Below are 21,299 nucleotides of genomic sequence, written 5' to 3'. Positions count from 1 at the left end.
GCGTTTTAGCGTTTGTTGAACGAGATGTGGGCGCCGGCATGATTCAATTGTTTACTTTGATATGACCATCAATTTTGAACCATATGTTTCGTTTCTTTTACAAATTTTAAAGTGTATATTTTTATCATATGTTATCTTTAGCCAACTAACAACTGTTTAAGAATAATTAGAACGGTGCAGACTATATTTTTAAAAATCAATTTAGTGTTAATTTTCTTTATTTTAGTTAACATTGGTATCTTTCATTGCCTCATACGATATGGGATTAGTCAGACAGATATTTGTGGCTAACGCGTAGCTATGTCTGCCCTAACTCCTAACTAGACCAGCATTCGCGTAGGCCAGAAGTGCCTAGTCGTAAACGGCTAGTAAACATTTAAACCATTTAAATCGCTACTTCATTGCTTCGGCGCTATTTGAGAAAATGTACCTTCATAGAATTGATACTTACTCATAGTTCACTTGGTATTACATATTGTAAATGTACATAATTTCCTAGCAAATTTATGTTATAAAATTGTCTATGCATATAGTATCTTATCATCATACAGTAAATTGAAAATTGGTTTTCCACACACTGAGCATTTTAATCAAAAACGTTTCATCTTTTCTTGGAATTGATTCTGTTTGTTATTGTTATACGTAGTAGAAATCCTCATATGTTTTGATCTAGAAACATTTGTTCTATGTTTATATTGAATTTACGTAAATCCATTGGTGTCGTTTATATACTTTACATCATTTGGGCCTTGCCTGTTATACGGTAGTCTTCTTTCTATTAAACAGGACCACCTAACGATTTTTGTACTAATTTAAGATTTTATTTTTACATTATTCGTGCAGTCCGACATTATATAGAAAATGGCAGTGATTCCTTATATCTGCGCACCGTTACAATGTCTAAATTCTCTCAGCAAATGCTAAATGTATCCAGCACTTACGCGGCGTGTAAATTTATCCGAGTAATGACTGGCGGACCTTCGGAGGCGGCCAGGTTCAAGGAAAACCTAGACTGCTCATTGCCTTACGTTATCTAAACACAGGATACCGGTTCTCGGATGATAATGAATTGTTTCTTTTTCCCAGTCTTCGATGTTCATAGCATATTCGATGTTCAGATCGAATGAAGTGGCTAAATTCATATTGCATTTATTTTTTTATGACTCAGAATTCCTTTCATCAAGAAAGAAACTGCTTTCTTTATCACATGACACGGAACTATACAAAAACTTTGTCTAGTCTAATTACAAATTCAATACAAACTGTTTAATTCTCAATAACTCTTAACTAAGTACAATTTGGTCTGTGTTCAAAACTATAAATCTATTATCTGAATTTTATGGATAATAAACGTGGCATATACATGTCATATCTATAAATGACCGAAACTTATATGCATGATGTGGATGTTTGCTTTTAGTTGAACATTAAATGTCATTTATTTATATTCTATGTGCGTTTGTTGAAATCACTGGGATTTAATCAAACTGCATAATCAAATTAAAATACTTACATAAGCATGTTTACGTTGAATTTTCATTGTTGTTAACATGGCCTCATGAGCATATAATTGGTTTTCTTTATGGGAGTGTTCGCAATATGGAATGGTATTCGACCGCGACGACTCGGCCGCGGTTAGAAACACTACACATACACCTCATATTGCATCTCGCATTTACTGGAAGTTTAGTAAGAGACGAATAATACATTTCTACCCAATGACGACAGAAAACAACGTCGTATTTGTAAATACGGTAAGAACAAACTATCCATCACCAACGGTTGTTTCTCGTAATATTCTCTTCTCTAGTTATAGAACTCATTTACATACCCAAAACGAATAGCTGCTAACACATGTTTATGAAACTGCCAAACGTTATTTACGAAATGCTTCTGTTCACGACTTTCCAGGTCAGGAATGTTAATCGGCAATTTTCTCCTTAAACGACTCGCGTTCCTACCTGAAAATTTAATTGCACATATTGAAAAGGTCACCGTAAATTATACAAGGCTCCTGTTACAAATTGTTACTGCCGTAAGTTGTAATTAAAATATCCGATTGTCGTCTCGGCGGGACGGTATAAAGAAATGTCAAATCGGTCACCGTTTTGAACCGAATCGCCTTGAGATTGTCGCCGGCGACAGAGCTCAGTAACGTGACACTGGCCTTAGTTTTTTCTCGTTATTACGTCGATGTTTAGTAGAAACCGTCGTTATTTGGTCTAGAAACGATTGTCCGGAGGAGAACAATGAGGGCGACAGCCGCGATTAATAAACTAATGTGTGTAATTGTTTCTGCGCGGCGCCCGGTGCGTTCGCGTCATTATTTTGACTATGAGCGATCGACTTCGTGCCTCCGATAAGGCACACGCTCGCGGTCGTGATTTTGTTTCATTGTGCACTTATTGTTATTAAATGTCGCGGGAAAGTCGGGCTTCCGTATTTAGAGCTGCTTGGCTGATAGAATCGTTCCTCTGTAGTTGTCCTGTCATATACCAATTTGTCTTTTTAAGACAAGTACGGCAGAGTACTTTAATTCGTATAATATAGGTACCTAAGTAATTTTTCAGTCTCTATAAACTTGCAATCTCCCGACGTATATATTTGACGTAGCATTTTTCAGAAACCACATACCCATTAGTTGGCCCGTATAAGGTCAGCTTGCGCGAATAATTAATTAACCTGCCGCAAAACAAGTAGGTATGCCCCTACATTCTTGAATACTTAATATAAGGGTTTTTAGTATAGCAAGAGTATAAAAATGTGGGTAAGTATTGCAGTGACTAAGGAATATTTAAGTAAATACCTATGTAATTTTATGTATTTTATATTTGACATCAATAAATAATTTAATAGCTGTCAATTAGATAGTTACCTACGTGTAACTATTACAATGATAGTTTACAATGTTATTATTATATGGACACGTTGAAATACCTAGGTACCTAACATAACAAACTATTAGTCATAAAATGCATTAAGCAATATTTACCTACCATTTGTTTTCATTCTCAATCACGGATTACATTTATTAATCCAAACCCCTTTATCATATCTCAACAATGTTTCTCTAATGGAATGTATCGGCATTGTCTAAACAGATGGGAAGATCCACTCAAACGGGTCGACTTTTTGCTCCCAGCGCGGAATTTCGCAGCAGTTAAGGTTCAAACTCGCTTGCAGGATATCGAATTAAATTTGAGAGTTATCTGGGTGAGTTTGTAAGCAGTGTTTGATGGCAATAAATTATCGTGTCGGAACACAAAAGATGGCATTGTGGCACACGGCGACGTCCGATAACGATCTAGCGACCGGCCGCGACACTCGCAGCTAATCCTTTAAATTACACTTGACATGGCATGAGACAATAACCACTTGTAATTTTACTGTCCATTGTTACTATTCCGATCTGTGGTAAGCCACACAGTTGAATTATGCAATTCTAAATAACAATTGGGTCAATATGAAACACTGAAGCTCTTAGAATTGAGAAGAAACAAATATTATTGTAACATAAATCTGCCTACGGTCGTAATATATTTTGCCAAATAGATTTAACTTAGGCCTAGAGTAGGCGCCATGGTCTGAATGTTTACCTTTATTGTGACAGCTCTTTCAGTCAGAATATACAGGTTTTATGAAGCGACAGAAATCATTACGGCAGATCAGACAGAACTGATAGATTTCCACTTGAAATTCCGTCCGGCTTTAGTAAACCAAATTTCTGTTCTTTTTTATTACACCACAGTAAGTTCAATAAGGCTCGTGTTGGGGATGCCTAAAATACGACATTTAATACTTATAAAATATAAATATTTATAAATACTTAAATACATAGAAATCACCCAAATTAAATCACACAAATAAATGCCCTTACCAGGATTTGAACCCGGCACCATCGGCTTCATAGGCAGGGTCACTACAGACTAGGCCAGACAGGTCGTCTAAAGATTTATTCTAGTAGAAAAAAATGTTTAGCCCTCCAATTGTTCTCGCTAGCACTGTTTTGATAAACGATCTCGAGTCCAGCGCCGTGGCCATGGCGACAGCGCGGGCGCAGGGTGCAGGCGACACGCTCTCTTGTTCGGCACTCGTCGTTTTATGTCCAATTAATTTGAATAATAGCCCCCCAACCTACCTGCGAAACCACGACCCTTCCAGTTTTATCGTCACGGGAGCTATTTTTATATCATTTGAAATCATGTTCTTTAACTATTGAGACTAAGTAAATTGTTTTTATAGTATATAAATAATATACATGTGGGTACCTACCAACCGTAGGTAGGTATTTGTCGTATCGTATAGCGATTTTAATGACGATCGACTATGTTACATAATTTTATTACGACTTCGCTAGTTGTTGTGAATTTTCTTAAGTTATCTTATGTCAATATAAATAAATGTGAAGTTTGCTTAAAGGTCGAGTTAGTGTGAAACAGGGCACGGTCGCCCAGGCTATGTGCGAAAATGTAGCAATCTGACACAAGTCGTAATTTGTTGTCCCGCTTGTTTAGGTAAAATGTCATCTATTTAGTTAACAGCCAAGATGTCACTGTAGTTTAAGTGGCAGTATCCTATATACACCACAAACTTATTTATTGGCTGAGTCACATGAAGTAATTAACGAAAAATTAAGGTGCTGAAATAGACATCTGCATATGAAATAAGTATACTTGATACAGATACCTACTAACTTGTTACCATCATGTTTCTCGCGTTGTCCCGGCATTTTGCCACTCATGGGAGCCTGGGGTCCGTTTGGCAAATCCCAAAAATTGGCGTAGGCACTAATTTTTACGAAAGCGACTGCCATCTGACCTTCCAACCCAGAGGGTACACTAGGTCTTAATTAGGATTAGTCCGGTTTCCTCGCGATGTTTTCCTTCACCGAAAAGCGAATGGTAAATATCAAATATTTCGTACATAAGTTCCTAAAAAGTCATTGGTACGAGCCTCGGTTTGAACCTGCGACCTCCGGATTGCAAGCCGCACGCTCTTACCGCTAGGCCACAGCGCTTGCTCGCACCTACTAACTTGTTACTGTTACACAAACAATATAGGTAAGTAATAGGATCCTGGACTGAAAACGAAAAAGCAGTTTTAAATCTCGTATGGCAAAATTTTCCAGACTGATTTTCATGTTCTCGCTACTACTTAATGAGCGGGTTAAGACCATTTTCTTCTAACTGTACTTTACAAGAATAGGTACATAATATAAGCAAGTCCTCATACTACTAATACGACCTTCAAACCTTCAAGAAAAGAGCGTACTCCCATCTTAAAACCGGCAATGCACTTGCAACCCCCCCAGTATTGCAGGTGCCCATGGACGGCGGTAATTGCTTACTATCAAGCTATTCGTCTGCTTCTTTGGCATTTAAAAAATCCCAGGCTCCAGTAGTACCAATACTCGCATAACTACGTTGGGAAAATTTGATTCATACCATCCATCCAATGTTCCAAGTAGGTATGCCAGATCTGATTACAGTGAAGCTTAGTGTGTGAGTTTGAAATCCAAAAGGTAAAAACAAATCTTTAGGTATGATAAAGTACGGCAGGTACTCACTGCTTTATTCAGTATCGTACTTCATCACTCGCAATTTGTCATTTAAATGACGGGTGCCCGACGTGCACGTGAATAAATAAATTAGCGTCTCTCAAAAGTGAAATTGATATTAGTAGCTCAGAGGTCGCTCATTGTGTGTCTCGGGACATTTGTCTACTATTATCATTTCGGGACCGGTTTTTTCATGTACCTGTCTACATGGCGCCTAACTATTCATATTCAAATTCGACTCTCGTGTCGTAATTCCTAACATTTATTACAATTGTGTAAGCCGATTGAATGGTGATTTCGAGTCGATCTGAATGTTAAGTGAGATCAATCGGTGTTTACCCAGTTGATTGAGATTAAAGTGCCTATGTAGCGAAGTGTTCTAGTTAGAATGATCTGACGAGGTATCGGGAGGAGCAGTCGGGTGCGAGCGGCTGTTATGACGTGTGGCCAATGGAGGAGGCTGCGCCGGAGCAGGCCGGGGTCCCGCTGCGCGGCTGCGCGGGTCAGCCGGCTTATTCATTAGCGCAGTGTTCCTCCCACCGCCGCCGCTTATTTTGTTTTATTTATGGCCGCCGAGTCGAGGTGAGACCCCAATTTCGCATACGCCTGTGGCTCGATAATTATACCCTAGCCACGGCTGAAAAAGGACGCCATTTTATATTCAATTTAACCTTCTCACAGCCGTCCTTGGGCTCGAAATGGTACGTATGCAAAATTAGGGCTATTACAAGGTACAAAAATGTATCCGACATGCTGTGCATACAGATTTTTTGCTGTTGCACTCGTTTTATATGGAGTTAGGCGAGTACAACCTTGTATAGGTCGGTAATATTCCCGTATAATGTATCGGGTAATCGCCTGTCGCGAATCATGCATATTAATACGTTCTATTTATCGCTGATGTTATCTGCCAGCTAGATGTGCTGCATGTTTAGGTATAAAAGTAGTCGGAAATTGTTTAAAATTATGCAGGCCGCGGGCGTTAACCGTAGATTTTCTTTATTACTTACAAGGCTGTTGCGTATGATGCATTTGTTTCGTACAATGAGTAATTGATTTTAAAATGTTTGGCAGTTCATGAATATATTTATTAATGGTAAATTATTCGCAATACCACAATTAAATATCACTTCGTTTTCAGGAATATGTTTCCATAAAAGTTCTGGAACATTATTCCAGTTACAAATTCATAAAAAGCCTTACTTGTTGTGTTATTTATAGGGTCGAATTAAATTTATTGGAGAGCGATATCCTTCTTAAAATGAAACAAGAATGCCCAAGAGACCCGGTGGCAAAAAGCTCTCTCGTGTCCGCGATGCCGAGATAACCCTAAACTGAGCATTTGTTATCCTTATCTCGCGCGGAGCGTGGCTAATGTGGCTGCGCGCAGATACACCCGATCGATTTATGTCGTCCTGCCAGTTGGCACCCACGACAAATTGATAATTAATTTTCGACCGATTCCTTTGATCGACCCGATGTTTGCGAGCTCCGTGACTACCGTTAAACGGGCATATAAAGCAAAAGTCCTAATAAATTTATCATTTAATTAAATCCTTGATCGATTTGGATATTGAAATAAATTTGCACTGGCGGTCCGAAGAAGGCAGGCAAGTGAGGCAACAACAATGGTTTGTGAGTGATGTGCAGTTGGGAGCCGCGCTAAGCCCAGACGAACTATGACTGTTCGTCGCTGCAAAGTTTATACTCCTTTTTGGCTTTGAGTGAAAGAAGCTATGCATTGTTCCCCGATAAGCGGTATAAATAATCGTCTCCTCCAACTGATGGACGCCGCGGGCCGGAGCTTCTTCGAGAATTACTGTCTATTTCCTTGGGACACAACCGCGGCCAACTCATTCGTCTTTTACAATGAGCTTTTGTATTTAATGTACATACTGAACTATCCTAACATTTTATTTCGCAAATTGAATGAAGAATGCTTAAATCGTAGATATTCATTCGTTTTACGTCTCTTTACGTGTCTGTTCTAGGATTTTATCGTTTCTCGTACCAGCTATGACGTATTGTTTTCCGCATTGTCAATTAAATGAAAGCAATAAAGATAAATGTTGTGGAAAGTGATGCGTAATCAAAGAGTTATGTGCAGCGCGGGCTGAGCGGTTTTCCCACGCCCGCGCGTCCGCAGACAAAGACTCCACCTAATGGACGCCCATTGATAAAAATAGTTACTGCCTCTGAGATTTACGTATCAAAACTAATTTTATACATGTTTCTAGAGATAGTTTAGACACCCTTAAAAGTTACATGGCTCTGCGGGATCTCCCCCTGTGTTAATAAATACTTATTTTCTATTACTAAAGTTATTTATTTATTACAACGTGATTTAAATGAATCATTTGTGAAGTAACGATAATTGGCAATATTTCTAATAGTTAATGATTCAGTCTTAGTCATTCTTATAAATCACAATACGTATAGGTTAATGACATTCGTGCAACATGTTTTTTTTAAACAATGTCAAATAGGTATTTGAGACGAACGTAACCAAGTGGAAGCGACCGCAGCGTATCCTGTATCAAATACTCTCGATAAGATATCGGGATGTTCGAAGCGCGTTAGCGTTACTAATAAAAACAATATTTTGTACTCTTTCGCTAACTTAACTGAACGGTCGAAATCGAATCAATAGCAATTATCACGAAGGGTTACGGTCCTAAATTCACCAAAAATCTTTAAAATATTGACTTTGGTTAACTTAGTGCTCGCAAAAAATCCTGGCCTCTGTCATCGGTTGATTTTGTCAAGTTGCTGAAGATATCGATTTTGATTTGAGCACCGAAAGCGATCTGGAAATTTGGAACCTTTTATGTAACCCGATAGGGGCCGCGGCCGTGCCCGCGCCGGCGCGTCGTCGCTACGCATACCCGGACCTTACCGAAGTGAAATTCCATATACCCCAGTTCGACATTATCTTAACCTTTAAAATGAGCGATAAACTTTACAAAAAATATAAATATGTAAACAAAAACAAAACAGGCGCGACTTATCGCCTCTTCTCGACACGGTAGTCGTTTCACACTGATTATTTGAAAATAAAAGACATGTGTCATAAAAATATGCGTGTCAAGCGACACGTCGCCCCACAAAGCGCCTCGAACAGTGTTTAATCCTTTGAAACAATGCTAATGGATGTGCGCAAAGCGAGCCGCCCTAAGTCCTGTCAGCGCCGCGCGGCGCTCGCCCGCCGCCTCAACTTAACGCTTCGCTCGCCACCAATAAAGTTGACATTAAATTAGGACTTTTATTCCTTTTCTCCCTGAAAGCACGGCATTGTAAATAAATATTTTATTAAACGTGTTCACTGGACGCATTTTAGTGTGAGCGATGAACACGGGTTCACGTCAAAACATCTTTATCAGGTTATTTGTCTTATAAAATATTATCAAGAGGCTCTCCAGGACCGTCAGCAAAAGAGGACCTTTAGTCTGATACGTGTGCGACTGTTTATTTTACACCCACGTGATGTGATGTGATCACTTCGCTTTGAGCCGGGGATAAACAATAATAGCGTCGATTACGTGTCTTATTTTTTGTGTGGAGATGAGTTTTCGATGAGAGCGGCTTGTTAGGTGTGAAGCGAGCGCAGACCGTACCCGAGATTAAACCGCCGCGCGCGCGCTGGCGCGAACGCAACGCGATGCGACAGCTGGAATCGTGAACTTCTGATACAATGATAAATCAATAACTCATGCTAGTACAGCTCATTTGCTTTTTATCCATCAAGCAGAATAGTTAAAGACGTAGCTTTTTCAGTTAACATTCCTGATTGTATCGTTGTGATCTTAACCGTTTTTGCCGTATCTACTTTGTTAATATTTGACTAACGGTAATGTATTATTCTAATGCTTTTCGCTGTTGTAGATTACAGATTAACGAGTAAGACGCGGTTATTAATGGCGTTCTACTATATACAATAACAATGCACTGAACCACGCAAAACGCACATTGTTGTTGCGACCAGACTAAAAAAAAATGTTTTGAGAGATTTTGATGGTGAGGCGACCATTAAATAAACAGGTTATTAAAAGTGGTTACATATCCGCCAATCGTCAAACTTAACATTACAATTGCGCATACAGTGTCCCAGAATCCACAATTGAGCTGTCTAAAAACAGTAGAATTCTCATTGAACCCTACTTCCTCGTAGGCAGTGGAAAATACTCGCATGCAAGCGGGCGGCACACGGTCCTCAAGAAAAAGCGCGACCGGTCGGCGGGAGGAAGGGGCGTTGCAATCACGGAGGCACTTGTCGCGTTTTCATCACCTGCGCAAAATTAACGTAATTATGGATGCAAATCGATCGCCAGTTATCGAGCCGACGAGTTGACGCAGTAAATTAGCGATACACCGCTTAATGTTTATGGCGGCTGGATACTTAACGAAACGGGGAGTAGTATTACGTGCGCTGCCTGGAAAATTATATGCACTAAGTAGGTGTGCTGTGAAAATCTATGCAGTAAGCTTAGAGTATAAATATGCTGCAGTTTTACAAGGAATCTAATATTTATAGGTACCTGAAATGATAAATACAATTTTAATTAATTACATTGATATGTAAAATTTTATTTGAATTACTTGACACGTTGTTTAAGGTGCTATGCATTTTAAACATATTCTTATCATATAAAAACTATTGATGCACGTAGGTATTTAATAATTACATTTGTAAATTATATTGTAGCTATGTTTATTTACCACAATTCAGTTACTAACTTTTTTAAATTTAAAATATCGATCGCAATGTAAATCATTTATTTTCATTGTATTACCTACCTAATTACTAATCACCGATTTCAGAATTATCTCAAAGCACCTTACGATACAATATATTCCTTGTAAAAAGTTTCTAAAAGCCGATCAGGGCGATCAGTATAGATCGAAACGGTAAGAAACAAAAGATAAATACGAAGATCTGTCGGAAGCGAAGATTCCATAGCTCGATGACTTGCAAGTGCGCGCATGCTCTCATTGACTCCGCCATTGACCCTGTCGGCCATCACAATAATATAAATAATGGGCTTACATCCTCTGGGCATTGAGCGAAAACCACAACATTGAAACATCGAAGCCCTATAACAGATCGGTCTCAAAGGACGCTGTTTGTGAATGGAGGGTGTTTCTGACTTCGCACCTGGTCCTACTGAGTAACGATATTGTGTAGCTTGTTTACATTTATGAACAACATTGATATTTTTTTTACAAGTATCACAATACATTTTTATGGAATGTATAATGCAAAACTGATTGCTACCGAAATCATAAAATTTAGAAAAAAATATGCCTTGAAATTTGAACTTTCATCTATTCTCCCTCGCCGACGTAAGATGTTAGATGCTACCGACTGAGCTATTCTCGCTTAAGCTATTTTAACCTATGGTATAGTATATTTTAAGTAAAATACAGTCTCCTATCCTAGCCGGCAGTGAGCCTGCCTACGAAATAGGAGGTCTCTAGTGGGAAACATGGTAGTACATTCATTTGTTTGTCACAACACAAACCTCGTTGAGCTTGCCTGGGGAGTTTAGGGCTAAATCGATTTGTGTAAGATTGTTTCATTTTATTTTCTAAATTTTATGATTTCGGTAGCGCACAGGTTCGCACGGCGTAGTGCCCAAGTGAAGCTGACTTTATTCAAAGCTTACTGTCAAAGTTTTTACACATGTGGCCTGTGGGCCAGTTTCAGGCTGAAGACTTATAATACCCTGCGTATCCAATATAATAACATTTTCAGAATGCTGTTTGGGCTTCCTCGATTCTGTAGCGCCTCTGGGATGTTTGCCGATGCCGGTGTAGAGGACTTTTATGCTATAGTGAGGAAGAAGACGGCATCTGTGGTGAGGCGGATGAGGGGGAGCGCAAACAGCATCCTGAGAATGATAGCAGAGAGGTGGGATTCGGATATTCTCCGCCGATATACCGACTTTCATATAATACGACCTAAGAAATAGGTATTTTTATGAAACCTGTAATACATATAAGATAGTTTACTAATGTAGTTTTATAAGTGTCCTGTAACTAACAACCTATGGATCTGAGGAATCTGAAAATAAATAACTTTTATTTTTATTTATTTACTTAAAGTGACTGAAATGTTGTCCTCAAAAGTCTTCACTAACTGAATGTCCAATGGTTCCTTTTAAAATGTGTTTGGATGTTAAATTTGTTATTTTATTTAGCTCTTAGTAAAGGCTAGCTCAACTACTCAGTCGCATGTTTGAACGTGACAACTTCCGACGCATGTTGAACTGTTGATCTAACACGAGGTCCGGCTTCTTTCTCATATATGTACCCAAATAAGCTCCATCATAGAAAGACACATGCTCCAGAATGAATGAAGTGTATCGTTTCATTAACAGACCCCGAGCAAACACATCGGTGTCTTGTTTCAAAAGGTTTTTTAAACAGAGTGAAAGGCGTCCGCGTCTCCTTAAAAGCCTTGTTGGTTATTTTTGTTAACGCGTCTTAAAATGCAGTTTCGTGTTCATTCAACAAATTACGTATGGTTAGTGCTTGCAAAGATCTTTAAATATTTTTTATAATATCATTAGGTACTTGCTTTTTTGGATAATAGCTTTCCGGAACTACCTACAATAAGTGACCATGAAAATTTTGTTTTTAGATTTAGGATTTACAATTCAATTACTTAATTTATGTTTTTTGAACCATAGGTCCAAAAAATATGAAAAAAATCGTGGAAGTAGAGCTTAAGAAAGACATTAAATGTCAAAATTACAGATTAAGACACACGATTCTTAGCTAATCGAAACTTGTAGCGCGTTTTTGAATATAAATCGTGTCATTCACGAAGACGCGTGCCTTGACTCTATTGTCATGTTATCAAAGGTTAGATTTGATAAAACTGCGCGCCATCGTGGATGAAGCAAACTATAATACCTTAAGTATAGGTATAAAGTTCGCTTGATAGAATATCGAATAGACCACCAAGATTTTCTTCTTACAAAATGATATTGCGTAAATTGTTCTCAGCTAACAGAATCTACTTTAAGTATATTTGTTATTTATCTAGGCCAAATGTTTCCCGAGATATATAACTGTAACACCTCTTAATAACTAAACGCTTAGCGGTAATAAACCTTCTAATCCAAAGAACTTTTCATCCACCACTATCTATAAAAGTAAGTAGTAAGCAAATGAATACAGCGGAGCGCGTCGACAGCGGCGTCGACAACAAAGATGATATTTTTCGTAGACAAACAACGAAGGGTTCTGTACACACGGAGCAGCGGTGCATATTCATGATGTCCAACAAGTAGTGCGACACTAGCCCTGTGTACCTCCAATATTTGATTAGTATTTAGTCGCCGAATGTATAATTGAGTGGCTGTTCCGTACTAATTAGCTACGCGCGTTTTGTACTAAGAAAGCTGGTATACATGTTTGTTTATCAGACGGATTTTCACCACACATTTTTGGGTTGGTATTCTATAAAATAGTAGGGAAGGTTTATGATTTGTCGTTTTTTATCTTTATGTAGGTACCGTAAAAACAGTTTTTCCTAAAGTATAGTAACTGAAATCTTGCTTTTGCATCGTTAAAAGTTTGAAGGTATGATTTTAAGCTCCTCTCCGGGACGCAAATTACAAAATCCCAACTAAATAAATTTAGAAGCATGATAAAAAGTAAATTCAAAATGGCGAGCGGAAAGAGTGAGTCATATTTTGCGGTTTCCCAAACTATTTAGTGAACAGGCGCTCCTCGTTCTGATTTGTGAACTCCTAATTTACTAAATTGCCTTTGAGTCACTTGAAACCGCCCAAAAAAAGATGTACATAGTTATAGGTGTCTTAAAGTTGTCAGTTGAGTCACATGGAATACCTATATTTTGTTTTAACGGCATTTTAGGTGATTAAGATTTCGAAATTATGGTATCATTCATACCTCATGTGTTCACGTGTATTGGCACAAAAAGATGAACGCATTCATCAAAATGTTTATCCCAATGTGTAATAACCTTCTTGTAATAGTTAATCTTCTATATTTTATTGCGTAGATTACTTCAGATTTACACATAGGTAGAATAAGGTACAATAATATTTGAGTATATAAAGAGGTGTAGCATATTATAGTAAAAAGCCAACATGGCCGGGATCGAAGGTTCGCGTTAACAAAATGAGCGGCGATACAAAAAACTGCCCTTAAACTATTTGTAGTGGTTTCCACAAAAGACAAAAAATTGAACATCAAAAACCAGTCAGCATTGGCCGGTGCTTTTCGACTCCTGGCCTTGTACAAAAAACGATGTGTTAAGGAATGTAAAGAGCCATTTAATTATCCTAATATATTGTTATGGTCGCTGAGGGAGGCGATAATAAATTATCGAAGATACAGCGCTAGGACTAGGTGGTGAATGACGCACGTTTCAAACTTCTGTTAGGACGTCGTTATATTGTGTCGTCGCGGTGCAGTAGGTAATGTAGGTATACACGTACGGCCAACACAAGACCGGGAGAGAGCAGCTCGCGGCGCGCTCTCACGATGCTCCTGCGCCCGGTGCTGACTCGGTGCGATGATCCTTCGCGTTTTTATTCCCTTTTTACCTCAACTCCACCGAGCCTTGATTATGCGTCCGCAAGTGCTCGATCTGTGCAGGTAGCGATAGCGTGGCTTCACATCAAAACTTGACCTTAGGTATTCGATACGCGTTTTATTTTTTGTTCATCACATATGAGCTTTTGATGTGTTGTAATTTGATAATTTGCGAAAACGGATTAGTGTAAATCGTGTTTGTGTAAACTGGTTTGGTGGTGGACTGGTTGTGGCTGAAGTTACATACCTGAGTGATGATAATCGTGGTGCAGGATGCATGCGAGGTGTCGGAGGCAGGCGCCCCGCCGCGCGCCCCATTGTGATCGACAGCTTGTTTACCAAAAATATGCATAATGAATTTATAATGGACCGACGGGCGTGTCGCCGCGGCCCTTGCGCCGATCGAAGCTCACTTATCGATATACCTACCTACTGAAATTGAAAAAAAGAACCTAATTCCACCCACGCCGATGACAAATATCATTATGTTCGGAAGGTAAATCTATAATGTTTCTTGCGTCATGATCACAACCAAATCCTGAATAGGTTATTACATGTTATCGATTTTTAGATCGTGAACGAGACATTTGAGTCGTAAAAAGTTGCGCTATTTAGGTCTATTAGTAACAAAAAATATGAATAAATACACAATAATAATAATGTTAACGTTGCTGTGGAATGTGGATGCAATATAGGTGCGAGATGGTTAATTGCGCCACCGATGTTTTCCCACGTTAAAGTGCGCGCTGTGTTTGGCTAAACGGTTAGCATTCGATTGTTTTAGTGGAGAGTCCGCGGGCAAACACCGCGCTCCCGAGCCACCGACCCGCCCCGCCACTGACAGCCTAGGGTTAAAACGGAATATCACTACAAAATACGAAATGTATACACTTGCAAACAATGTTTTCTTAGAGTTGATGTTTGCTGTTGAGTCAGCCTATTCTATTTGGGTAATTTGAAGACACGAAAAAACATGAATTTTGTTCCAGAGTGTTAATAGTGAAATCGATTTAGAGCGGAGCACAATAACTGTACCGAGACGTATGTAAGTTCTCGTAACTCTATTAGCTGAGCGAAAATGTCCAAATATTCGTAGAAGTAATTATCTACGGTGCTCGTAGTTCCAAAGCTGGTGTGTTGTGAGGCCGAAGGCCAGGCGGGGCGCCGTATGCCTGATTCGTTACGTCAATCTGTTTTTTCCACCCCGAAATCCGCATGGAGTGAGTTGACACCGCGGCACAAAGCCTCCTTGCGGCGCGCTATTGTGCGCTCCTCTTTATAAATATTGTGACATTTCCTTTATTTAGCTCGCGGAGTTATTTCACAAACAAATTGTGTCGATTCCTTTGTGAAGCGTGTTTTAATTTGATTTATTCTTTGACGACAAAATGTGAGACATCCTGTGCCGGGCGGCTGCGTTTGTTGATTTGTTAGCGCGTCTATTGGTGTTTTCTTTAGTAGGTGCAAACAAACCGCACCGCATGTCTTTAGAGTTTAGAGCATCGGATTGTCTCTGAGGTTCATTGAAAGCGCTCGACATAAGGATATTTTAGGCCGCTGCCGCGAATTGTTGAGCAAATACTATCACGATGTGTGTGCTCGCCATTAGCGAGGGCCCGCTGAGTTATTACAATTTGCAATAGTTGAATTCTACGGTAAACAGCACCACCTTAACCGGAATACATGTTAAACATATATTTAAATATTATGACGTACATGATGGTATTTCTCAATGTAAAATTAAATAGGCTTAAAATTTGTACTAATGCAATAAAAAAAATAAAAAAAATTGGGTTGATTTTCACATTATCATTCTTACTGTCGCTTAAACAAATATATACAAAATCGATTCTGCTGTGACCGAATTTGAATATTCAATAGCTTAACCATAACTTTCAAAATGTTTCAGAGATGCAAAGAGAAGCTAAACACGCTCGCGATCAGCGTGATGAACCAATGGCCCGGCGTCCGACTGCGGGTGATCGAGGGCTGGGACGAGGAGGGCTCGCACTTGGAGCACTCGCTGCACTACGAGGGGCGGGCGGTGGACGTGACCACGAGCGACCGCGACCGCAGGAAATACGGCATGCTGGCGCGGCTGGCGTACGAGGCCGGCTTCGACTGGGTGTTCTATGAGAGCCGGTCCTACATACACTGCTCGGTTCGGACAGGTGCGTGTCATATACATATTAAGTTAAACTTTAGAATAGAGATAGCTTACACTTGGAGTGTTCGTTGCAGTAAAAGGGACGAGCGGTAGATGTAACGACAAGCTACAGCAAGGATTTTATTTTTACTAATTTTTGACGACCGGTCTGGCCTAGTGGGTAGCGACCCTGCCTATGAAGGCGATGGTCCTGGGTTTAAATCCCGATAAGGGCATTTATTTGAACATTTGTTTTTATATATATATACATTTTTGTACATCGTTGTCTGAGTACCCGCAAGACAAGCCTTCTTGGCTTACCTTGGGACTCGGTCAATTTGTGTAAAAATGTCAATATAATATTTATTTATTTATTATTTATTTACTAATTTCCTTACAAGTCGTCTAAACTGTTCAGAAGTACTAGTAACTAAAATGATTTTCCAATAATTCAGGAAATTTAAAGCACATGTCGGTCATGCATATTTTTTAGTATACTTAACTCGTTTGCATCTTTCCTGTAGACATTAAGGATAAGACAAAGTTAAGGGAATCTATAGCTCATTTTTACACTGCACCTTCACAGGTGGTATAGATTTTTTTTTTCAGAACTTGAGACTTAAATAAGAAAAATAGAATTGTTGTATTTACCAGAGATGTCAAGTTATATTGTATTTTCCACAGAAGTGACCTATCTGTAAAATGTGTTTGATATTTATATTCTGCATTTCATCAACTAAACCCTTTAGAGGCTATGTAACATCGTGGTCGTCATGTTTTTGATCCAGTACCGTAAACCGGGGACAAAAGACACAATTTTCAACATCAAAGAGGATTTTCACCTATAATCATGATATAAGAAAAAATAATAATATTTTTTTTTAATCTTCGTTAGTTATTCAGTTTTGTGTTTTTAAAATAAATTTTTACAAGTTCATTCAGAGAAAATCAAAGAATACAATCGATTTTCTCCATATCCTTAAAACGGGGTCGATAGACACAAGAAAGGGTTGAATAGAAATAGTTATTCAGTTATAGTTGTCATAAAAGGCATTGAATTTAAATTTACCATTATAAATTAGGCAGTTTAAGTGTGTATTAAATAGTTTTAACATTAAGTTTTATGTATACATAATAAGTATTTGTTTAATCCATAACCATCATCCAAATCCACAGCGCAGGCTTCGACAAAAGCATAGATACAAAACAGAATCCGCAACAAACTTCGTCCAATTTACATAAGTGATAATCCGCCACAGGCTTCGTCATAAATAAATTAAAACCCCCATTAATAAAATTAAAATTAAATTAAATTAATTATTATTTAAATTTAATTTTAATTTTAAGACACAGTAGCTAATTAATATTGAAACCAATTAAACATTTTCAGATATGATATAAAATTTAAAGAAACCACATAGAACAGCTGAATATCACAACATTACCCGACAAACAAAACAAAAACTATTCCGCAAACCTTCCACAGAATATTCTCACTATAAAATGCAAAACTAGGTTTAAAATATCCAAACGAAGTCACATGCAAACATTTATGCGGCACCAAATTAATGCTAAAACCGACCAACAAAACATTGGCATAAATGAATAAAGAACAAATTGAACATCGCGAAACAATGCCCGAGAAACCTGCTTCTTTAGCGACGCGCACTATGAGCCTTATTCGACATTGTTTTTTTGACAGCTAGTGACATTAATTCCATTACAAGGCGAGAAGTTGATAACTCAAGATATAAAATGGATATTAGAACCTTTTGTAATTCTATTTCAAGTTCTAATATCTTCAATTTTGATATTTTAATGTCTCGAGGAATTCTTTGGATTAATCCCTGCCGCTTCTATTCGCCATCGCCCTACGCGACAACATTTCCATCCTCACCACTTAGATGGTTGGCAGTCCTCAACTGTGCGTTTGTCCAGAAACTTCCTGCCTCACGCAGCTATCGCCTGCGGTATTTCCGGACCGATTCGACCATCAAGCCTTCCAGAAAAGAGTGTACTCCTATCTAAAAGGCCGGCAATGCCCTTACAACCCCTCTGGTGTTGCGGGTGTCCATGGGCGGCGGTAATCATTTACAATCAGGTAATCCGTCTGCTCGTTTGCCTTCTGTATAATAAAAAAAAAACTAACTTCTTTTCATCGTGTACCGAATTTGTGACATGGACGCCCATCTCGAAATTATACAGGATACCTCTGACATTTTACAGTAGATTTTGACGATCCAATACAGGAGATACTATCATGACATTATTTTGAAATATTATTATCCTCTAATTATTTAATTTTTGGACTGATATTTTATTGATTATATTCTTGTACCTGTTTAGATACTATGAACTCTTGTAGATTGACATACGGCTCAATTCGAATGTGAATATACCTACGTGAAATACGTTTCAGATACGATATGGATCGGATATGTCATTGTTAACAAAGAGACGTTTCTTTAAAAAAAAACATTTCTGAAATATCCGATCCATATCGTTTCTAGATCAAATATTTGATATATCTCAAAGTTCGGATCGGGTAGATACTTCAATTTATAATGTAATTATAATAAATATAAATCTAGTTCTAAATCTCCTCGGTGATATACAGGGTGACTCCCATCACGGGGCTTTAAATGAAGGGCTCGATTCAACTAGCTGCGTTGAGCTAAATTTATTATAAATAAATAAATTAAAATATTTGGGAACAATCTGAGGCCTAAACTAAGCAATGCTACTTTACTATGGGCAGTAGGCGACGACATATATATAGATAAATACATACTTATATGCATAGAAAATACCCATGACTCAGGAACAAATGTGTTTATCACACAAATAAATACTCTTACCGGGATTCGAACCCGGGACCATCGGCTTCATAGGTAGGGTCACTCACTAGCCCAGACCGGTCGCCTAACGATATTTTATTATGGGACCAACTCCGAAATCACAAAAAATGGGTTTTCTAGAAGTCAGGATTGGTTCCACAGTAAAAGTAGCTGCATTTAGAACCCCATGGTGGAAGACATACTGTATATGGCACATCGGTTTTTGGGAAAATAGTCATTGAAATATCAAATTTCATGAATAAAATTCTTACCTTAAAGCATATTATAAATAAATGAATCATCTGTTATATCTTTGTTTGACAGAGTTTTTAAAAATTTATTCGAAAAAACGAAAAAGATATGTTTAATTATCGACATAACAATTTTAGATTAAAAATGGACGAAACCTCACAAGTTTTATGCAAGTGTATATTTTATGGTCTTATAGCCTAATATAAATATGTGAATTCTAGGCATTTACAGTCAATCAGAATATTTAAATAATCGATTTAGAATAGACATTAATAATTTGCAGATGTTATAGAATCCGATCGTTCACCCGAACAGGCGTGATCTAACCAATCAAATCGATTTTATAAACTCGTTTATAATTCTCACAATAATATTCATGAACACACTTAATTTACGAGGTGACTCGCAAAATTAGACACAATAAAACTATGCATCTATAATATAATTAATTCATATACACACAAAAATATACACATACACATGTATTAAAAAAATCAGAAAATTATATTCAATACAATTATATCAATGCGTCACGTTTAAACATATTTGGCTTCGCTTAAGAGCAAGCGAGAGCGTACAAGCAATACATTTTCGATACCGTTTTAGTACGTCAAATAAAGGCCCAAGTAGCCATTGAATCACGTAATTATAGAAGTGGGGGATTGGTTGCGATGCGGCCGGTGTGCAAGAGACGGGGATAGGGTTGTGTCGTGCGTGCGAGCGGGACGGAGGCTTAACAAGAGGCTCGTTTGATCGACGCCGCGGGAGGGGGCCGGAGGTGCATTCTTCTTGTAAAGTTCAACTATATATTTGAGCGTCGATACAGTTATGTAAAGCGTGATCGCGGTTTTTGACTGACTGTCAACTTATTTTTAAGATTAACTAAGCATCTTTAGTGTATAATTAATGCCTAAATTGTTGTCAGAGCCAAAAGATTAAACATAAATCACGTTTTTAGTAACGTCATTAGAAATAAACCATTTCTACAACAAATGAATGAAAAAAGCAGGTTTTTTAAGTAAAAATCAATAACTGTTGCATGAAACGTATACTATTTATTGAAAATTTCCACGGAAATAATATTATTTCATCGTTGAAAGCGCCATTGAAGGCAAATTCTGTGAAATGACGTAGGAAGCGCGGCGTCGTATTAAAGACTTCAACGCGCTCGTGAACTTCGAGCGAGGATGCCCTTTACTGACTTTAGTGACGAGAAAATCACTTATAACTGGCTTTATTTCCTTTATGATGATAAAAACAACTGTAAAACTTTAATGCACATGTAAGTTAATTGTACGGCTTCAATTTAATTGTGATATCTAAAGGATTAATGTATTACAAATGAAGGTATTTTGTGATAATGTGGGAATTGGACTTAAAGATGTAGCCACTTTATTGAAATGCCTATTATTCTATTAACATTTATAATGTTTTTTTGGAATAATTAAATTACTTGTCAATCTGTTTTTATTTAGAGTACCTAATTAATCAACGCTGCACTTGTGAATGTTGTTTTAAGTAGATTTTTATACCACTGAAAGTAGTTTTATGCTAATTTGTACAAATATGAATGGGAATTTCTTCTAGAGTGTAAGAAACTCTTAATATAGTCACCGTTATTTATAAAATTAACAATAAAATCATCATCATATATGATCATAAAATCTCTCGTTAACCACTACGTTGGTTTTAAAAGGCCGCGATGTGTTTTTTACCTGACTGCCAAAGGGAGGAGGGTAATGTGTTTTTCGAGTGTATGTAAGTATGTATGTCTGTTTCTTTGTGGCCTCCTTTAGCCTAAACGGCTTGATGGATTTTGATGTATGAGGTATCGTTAGATTCGTCTTGATCTCGGGAGTGTCATAGGATGTTTTTTTGGGGGTAACTAAAAAGTTATAAAAAAATGATTATTATAAAAAAACAAAAAACCCGACTGCAC

At 37.9% G+C, this 21,299-nt stretch overlaps 1 protein-coding gene across 1 annotated transcript in view; it reads left to right on the top strand.

Moving 5' to 3' along the window:
- LOC133520266 (indian hedgehog protein) overlaps positions 1–21,299 on the top strand; it is a 56,549-nt gene that overhangs the window by 18,719 nt on the left and 16,531 nt on the right. The window contains 1 exon segment of the mRNA XM_061854642.1: positions 16,035–16,296. Within this exon segment, the coding sequence (XP_061710626.1) occupies positions 16,035–16,296 (262 nt within the window).

This window comes from Cydia pomonella, chromosome 8 (assembly GCF_033807575.1).
Source record: "Cydia pomonella isolate Wapato2018A chromosome 8, ilCydPomo1, whole genome shotgun sequence".
Classification (NCBI taxonomy): domain Eukaryota; kingdom Metazoa; phylum Arthropoda; class Insecta; order Lepidoptera; family Tortricidae; genus Cydia; species Cydia pomonella.
The sequence above is the reverse complement of the archived record's forward strand: the minus strand, read 5'-3'. Positions and strand labels throughout refer to the sequence as shown.